Below are 7,912 nucleotides of genomic sequence, written 5' to 3' on the forward strand. Positions count from 1 at the left end.
TGAACTCCGTTTCATGGCCCTTTAGCCCGGAAGTGCAATGGGGGAAAGCGTAATAACTATTTACTATACAGCAACCAAATACACAACACTTACCAACATTTTTATTTAATGCGTTTGGACATCGGCCATGTAAAATAAAGCGACATTTGTGAAATATATACTTAGCTCTTTCTTATACAAAACAGTCATACTGCAATCCAGGCCAAAGGGGGGTCAAAGATGGAAAGTTCATACTATTGATTAGAAGGGCTCAAACATTGAGTATGGACCGGAGACGGAGCATACACAGTTTAACAGAAAGGTCATTGATGGGGCGCATGCATTTATGACCAAAGAGGGCCAGAGTTGGGGCGTACACACTTTTGACCCAAGGGAGTTGTATTCAGGGAGGTGCAACTTTCAGCATCGGAGATCGCGCATGCGTACAACTTACCAAGGGGATAGGGGGTGGAGTGTATTTACAGTTGGCTACATAGAGTCAGAGACAGTGTATGCCCTATTTGCCAATGGGAGCTGCAGATAGACCTAACACGCTGTTTACCAAATGAGGTATTCGATGGAAAATAGGCACTGTTAAGCAACGGGAATTGGAAATGGAGCGCATAAATTGTTGACCAAAGGAATTCTCACACGGAGAAAACACCGCTGACCAAAGGATACGCACCATATCCATCAAAGGATCTCCAAATCTTCGTAAATCAAAGGGATGAAAAATGGTTCGATTCAGAAATTCAGGATAGAGAAAGAATTTTAGGGGGTTGAGGACAGATTTTCAAGGGCCTCACTCTGAATTCTTCAGTTATGCAGATTGAATGACCTTTTACGACATAAAAATTTAAAACATGTCCCTTTTCTGTTAATAAATTTTTTTTTTTTTTGAATCTACGGTAAGTAAAGATTTAACTTAAAACGGGCAGAAAATAGCTTGTACAGATAAGATGTCAGTCCTAAAGTGATCCGAAATTGCTATGAATAAACTAACAGATCTGAAGCAACAGGAATTATGAATAAGGATGATGTTAGCATCCTTCAAAATCTCCCAAGGGCTACAGTGTCATAAATCAAACAGATTGGTTGATTTGAGATTTGGTCAGCCAATTATTATGTGTACACATTTAAGAGAAACGGATTTAAGAGGAAAGGAAGAAAACAGTGAAGAAAATAAAGTTTTTTTCGGAAAAGTAAAACTGAATGAAATATCACACATACTTTCTATCATAAAACCATACACCAAGCAACATGAATGTTGCGCCGCCTTAAAAGCCACAAGAGATTAGAGTGCAATTTCCTCTTTGCCAAAAATTAAACAAAGAGCATAAACTTATAGTCAAATATAGCCACCAAATCCTCCACACGTTTCAAAGGAACGGATTTAAAGGAACAAGCCGTAGATAAAAATTTATTATATTAGAGAAATGAAACTGAATTGATTTCAGTATAAATACCGATTCTAAAAAAAAGAATTCCTGCAAAAGATTCAACATTATTTAACCCTTTAGTGTTGCAATGAAAAAATTTAAACAATACGTTTCCTTAAAGTACGAATGACACTCCATCCTTTAAAGGGCAGTGGCGTCAATTCACGAGAATTTAGGGGGGGGGGGAGAATATACTTCAATATCTAGCGGTGGGACAGATTATTTATTCAATGGAACAGCAAAAAAATCGTTTTTCAATGAAAGTACCCCCAGAAAGGTATTTTTCAAAATCTAAGGAGGGAATCTAGGGGAGGCGCAGACCCCAAATTGACATCACTTCTTAAGGGAGGGGGGGGGGTGTTGTTTCTTAAAATTTGTGTTCTTTTTAAATTTCACTTCTTTCTTCAGTCACTTCTGCCCGCTATTTCATTTAGCATCTTATATGAGCTAATTTCTGCTTGCTTTAAGCTCTATAAGATTCACCCTTCTTTGAGAAGCTCATTTTAACTTAAAGAATGGTTGACTTACCTCGAAAATGCTGTCTAGTCGCCAAGAAACCAAGACCCAAGTTTTATTCAATAGCAAGTAAGATGGAGAAGAGATGAGCAGAAGGCTTTATGACACTGAGACATATAACTGACTAATGCTCTTAGTCATTATTTAGTCATGTTAATTATTAATATTTGGAAGTTGGACAAAGAGATGCTTAAACAAAATGGATTGGAAAGCAAGCGTTTACCTTCCTGGTCACGCGTTGAACAAATACATGACCAGTTTTAGCAGTGGTAGAAGGTTGTCCCGAGCAAATCAGTTTAGCATCCACTTACTCCTTTGTGTCAATCAGTTATTATGAACATTGGTTACCTAAATTTGTGCAAAACCCGTCCCCCATACTCTCTGTTCAATAGTAGAAGGAATGAGCATAAAAAAAATGCCTCATAAAAATGATAAGAAGATGTAGGCGTAACTGAGTCTGTTAGGGTAATGGTTGGTAAGTGTCTTTGCTCAGTAGGCCAAATTCACAGAAAAAGAAGTCTGGAGACAATATATAAATAAAACGAACGTACTAGAGACGTCAGGTAGATAGAATGAAAGAAAAAGAAAAAAAAAAATCAATTTTAGGGAACTAACCTAACTTGCCTACTGCAAAATACTTGATTTTCAATTCAAAATCAACGGGTTTACTACAACGAAATATGGTTGTTGATGCGGATCAAGATTTATTAGATCAAAATGCCTAGGAAATAAAATGGATCATAATACAGAAAAAAAACAACAATACAAATAAAAATACATAATTGCTTTACAGTAAATATTCACTTTCAGGTTTCAATCTATTGTCTCTGACAGAATCACATACCCAATTCGATCTAACGATAAAAAATTTCCCGCTGCTTTCGTGCCTTACATCTTTAAGTCTTTTTATTCCACTTGCACTGTCTGCAATTGCATGCGTGACATATTCTGTAACCTCTGGTGCTAGACAAGCACCGTAATATTTCAATTTTAGACGCAATGCATTTGATTCGCTGTCAACAAAGACCATACACGGTCTAAACAAACTATACTTGGGTAACACCGGAAATTCCACGCTTTCAACATCAACAATTTCTCTTTTAGAAGCCAAGTATTCACCTTTCATGTTACCGAATATTTTCTCCAACTGTGCTTTTCCAATGGGTTCAGTATAACTGTCACCATACATATCAAACGATTCTGACAAAAACTTCTGAGATGGTACGGTTAAACATATCGCATCTGAAGGTGTGAATCGTAAGAACTTCTTTTCAAAACTACACCTCAAAATCCAGTCTGGCTTAATAATATCATACTTTCCAGATTTTATAAGGTTTTTCACCCGTATATTTTCGTTCTGCGCAATAACGTAAGATGTGGTGGCGCCTGGGTTCTGTACGACAATGCCCCCTAAAGATCTTATTAATTTTTGTAGATTTTCTTTGTCACTCATTGAGCTTCCATTCATCACACAAAACTCTTTCCCTTGAAATATGTCTTTCTCAACAGAAACATCAGTCAGATCAGCACCAGCAAACTGTGGTGCGACTCTAACCTCTTTTTCCAAAACCCTTTTTTTCCTTTTTTCGCGCGTTCTATCGATCCCATCATAAGGCCTGCTAAAAAGCTTCCCTCCACCTCTGTCTCTAATTTCAAGCAACTCTTTCAGGGTCGTGCAGTCTCTATAGCTTTTATCGTATCGAACATGTTCTACCCTCGGGAACCGTAAAGTAAAACCAATCTTGTAAGCATCACTATCAGTGAATTCAGATGCTTTTACCTCTAAGACTTGAGAATCTTCTGGAGCAATCCATATATCAGGCTTTTCCCGGCTCCACACAATTGTACTCGGCATTGGTTTATCCTTTTTTACAGGTTTCCAAAATTTCTCCAGCTTACTTAATAGTAGCTGAAGTTCTTCAAGAGTATACCCAGATCCTACACGACTAAAAGAATGAAAATAAGTGATACCTCCTGGCTGAGAAGATGGCACAGCAGCACCAAGGAGAAATGAGCTTATAATTCCATGTTTCCGACCTTCGCCATAATACCCACCAATGATCAGAAGATCTAGGTGATCCCCTAGAACACCACTATATTCTGGTTTTATTTTTATCCAACCCTGTTTTCGAGAATTCGGTGCGTACACTGAGTTTGAATCTTTAACTATAATCCCTTCTTCTCTCCTGTCAATTGCAGAATTAAGCTCTTGGATTAGCATTTGTTTAGTATTTAAAGCCTTCCTATAAGTTGGCATTATCCTTCCTTCAACTGGCGAAAATACAGTTTCTAGCAATTTCAGACGTTCCTTAAGTGGTTTACTTGTGAGAACTTCGCCATTTAAAAAAAGTATATCAAAAACGTAGAAAGAAGGCACTAAACTAGAGTTGGGTTTCAAGGATTTTACGTCATAATTTTCGCCTTTCTGTAGAGGCATCTCGAGCCTCTTGTCATACACCATCATTTCACCATCTAATATACAAGTATCAACATTTTCACTAAATGCTTCATGTATATAAGGTGTTAGAGAGCCAGAGGAAGGAGAGGGGCCGAAAGAGGAACAGTAATCAAAACAATTTCGGCTGAAGTATTTATATTCTTTTCCTTTTTTGTGCAATTGCTGCCTTTCTCCATCTAGTTTCATTTCAAGTATTGCCTCTGTCTTTGCCAGAAACGTTTCAATTTTTTCTATATTTCCACGTTCTGCTAACATAGGTTTAAATGGTGTAAAAAGAGAAATTTCAAACTGAAATAATCTGACATTAGGATCTTTCAACTTCTGGCACACTTTCTCGAGACTGTTAACTTTGTCGTACATATCCTTGGCATCAGGATGGTAGGCTGCTAAAATACCATTTTGTCCAGTTCCTAGTTTTAAATTCTTCAAAATTATCCTGATAAGCCACTTTTGCTCCAATGCAGACAAATTACGAAGAAGATTCTCTAAAACTGCTTCACTTGTATCACCTTGTTTGATTGCATTATAACAGGCAAGTTTGTCCAACTCTTCATTGACATACTTCACAGTTACATCTTTACCTTTAGGTAAACGATCCCTAAGAACTAGATAAGCAAAATCAGCAAAATCTTTGGCAGCTGTTTTGCTGCTTTTTGGCGTTCTGTATTCAAGCAATTTTTTCGCGTCAGGAGCTGTTTTGGGAATACTTAATACTTTTAAATAAAGCAAAGCAAGCTTGGACTCTTTAATGCCGTAAACTCCTCTACTATGGTCAAGCAAAGGCAACATCAATCGCAAAATAGGAAATAAAGATATCTCTTTTTCTAATCCTTTTTCAAGTTGTATCAGCTTCTGCCGTAATTCTTCTATGAAACTTTTGAGCTTGTGATAACGCCTTTTACCATCTGAATTTTTGATGTCTTCAAAAACGAGGCAGATGTCATGAAATTTGGTAGTTTCGTCCATGGCACTATAAATGAACAAACTATTAGATTAACCGAAGGTTTATTTTAATTGAGAAGGAGAGTTAGGTGAGTTGCAATAAAATAAACTATTTACAGCAGCCATCAAAAGTATGGCCATTGTAAAAACCTCAATAGAAGGAGAAACTGAGGTAAGTCCCTATAAGATTGATACAAAACATTTCACCTCCTTGAATAACTGGAAAACTATGGGTCAAAAATCACTTTTCGTGTTTCTAATCCCTCCTAAAAAAAATTCTAACATATACCAGACCCTGTATTTTTTTTACCTATGTGCACTACTAGATACACCATAGAAAAGGGGAAGATCATTTACAGAGTGCCTACATAAACCCTTCATACTCATTTAAAGAAATCATCCGTTTATGCTATGATCAAATAAAAAAAAAAAAAATTCTACTAGTCAATCCAGAATTAAGAAAAAAGAAGAAGTTAAACTTCTATAACAATTACGAAAGTTGCCAGAACTACATTTATAACCGTCATAATTTCCAATTCTATGCCAAGAAATTTACTTGTTGAGCCCATCCACTTCCAATATGAAATATAAATTTTTGAGAGTCAAAATGTGATTCCATACAAAAGAAAAGAAAACCAGTACTTTTTACTATCTTTTACTTCAAATATTGCATACCCCAGTCAGCGAGTGGAAACCTTGTATGCTTAAAAATGTTATTTTTCCAGGAGAGGGAAACTAAAATAACATTAAGGTGATTCGATGAGTAAGACTCAAAATTCGATTAGAACCATAGGCAGCGCAATAGCGCTGCCTAAGAAAAGAGCGATGTGGGCACAATGTATTATTTTTTTTTTTTTTTTATAGGTTTTTTTTTTAGACCAGGGCACTTCGTATAGAAGGAGTTGTTATAGAAACTTCGAAAGGGGTTCATTCAATTGAAAATTCAAAGGGCTAATTCCCCTTTTAACAGTCACAAGTGACTGGAGGGCAACCAGTCCCCCCCACACCCATCATTTCCCCAAACACATCCAAACAAAATTTTTAGACAGCTATTTTGTTCAGCATAGTTGAGAGGTCCAAAAATTATGTCTTAAGCCCGCAGGGCAAGGGTAAGTTATGCCCTGGGGGCATATAAGGTTTTTATAGAAAGGGTGGTTGTATAAACTTCGGAGGAGGCTTATTGGATTGGTAATCAGAAGTTCCAGTGCCCTTTTTAAGAGTCAAAGTGATTGGAGGGCAGCTACCTCGCCCCCTCCTTTTTTTGGTTTTCGACCAGGGCACTTCGTACAGAAGGAGCTGTCTTAAAAACTTGGAAAGGGGCTCATTTTATTGGAAATTTGCTGTACATATTGCCCTTTCCCCCACCTACGCCCATCATTTCCCCAGATACATCCAATCAAAATTTTGAGACAGCCATTTTTTCAGGGTAGTTGAAAAGTCCAGTAATTACGTCTTTAAAGAAGACAACCCCCAATCCCTCAGGGCAAGGGATGTAAGTTATACCAGGGGCATAAAAGGTTTTTATGGAAAGCGTGGTTTTATAAACTTCGGAGGAGGCTCATTGGATTGGAAATCAAAAGCTCTAGTGCCCTTTTTGACAGTCAAAGTGATCGGAGGGCAACTACCCCCCCCCCTGCAGTCTATGTTCCCCAAATGCATCCGATAGAAATTTTAAAATAGTCATTAGTTCAAAACACTCCAAAGATCACATAACAAGGCCTTAGGGGTTAACACAACCCCCCAGAGCCTTGGGGCAAGGGCTGTAAGTTACGCCCTGGGGGCATATAAGCTTTTTATGGAAGGGGTGGTATTGCGAACTTTGGAGGAAGCTTATTTGATTGAAAATTTAAAGTTCTAGTTCCCTCTTAAGAGTCAAAAGTGATTAAGGGCAACTATGCCCCCCCCCATCAGGAAACTCTTTTCTCCAAACGCATCCGATCAAAATTGTGAGATAGCCGTTTGTTCACAATAGTCCAAAGAGAATATAACAATGCCTCCAGGGTGAACACAACCCCCAGACCCAAGGGGCAAGGGTTGTAAGCTATGCCCCAGGGTATGCAAAAATTTTTATGTAACAGAAGGTTGTATAAACTTTGGATTGGATGTAGCTCATTTGATCGAAAGTCGGAAGATCTAAGGCCCTTTTTAAGAGTCAAAAGTAAATGGAGTGTAACTAGCCCCTCCCCCACAAGCCTATCATTCGTCAAAACACATCCGATCAAAATTTTAAGAGAAATATTTTGTTCAGCATTGTTGAAAGGTCCAGCAACTATTCGTCTTTGTGGATGTCAATCTCCCCACAGTCATCAGGTTAAGGGCTATAATATAGGCAAATCGTTCACTGTTAGTAGAGGTGACCATATTGATCCCGTACCCACACCATATATGGGAATAGAATAATGTCAGTACACCAAATACGGGCATAGCCTCCCTAGGGAGTAAGATTGCGTAATGGGGTCAATGACCTCTTTTTCCAAGGTCGATTTATTTGATGTTTCTATGTGTAATAGCTCCGGGACGAAGGTTGCACCTGCGCATTGAATTCTAACGGGAACAATGTTATTGATCTAGAACTCGA

At 37.9% G+C, this 7,912-nt stretch overlaps 1 protein-coding gene across 1 annotated transcript; it reads right to left on the bottom strand.

The window, feature by feature from the left end:
* Positions 1 to 2,624: 2,624 nt before the first annotated feature.
* LOC148953496 (DNA ligase 4-like) lies at positions 2,625 to 5,364 on the bottom strand. Its single transcript, XM_089087714.1, has one exon. It carries the CDS (start codon positions 5,356 to 5,358, stop codon positions 2,722 to 2,724), a length of 2,637 nt encoding a protein of 878 aa, XP_088943840.1. The 5' UTR covers positions 5,359 to 5,364; the 3' UTR covers positions 2,625 to 2,721.
* Positions 5,365 to 7,912: the final 2,548 nt, after the last annotated feature.

This window comes from Artemia sp. Qi Xiang Cuo, chromosome 4 (assembly GCF_049724085.1).
Source record: "Artemia sp. Qi Xiang Cuo chromosome 4, ASM4972408v1, whole genome shotgun sequence".
Taxonomy (NCBI): Eukaryota; Metazoa; Arthropoda; class Branchiopoda; order Anostraca; family Artemiidae; genus Artemia; species Artemia sp. Qi Xiang Cuo.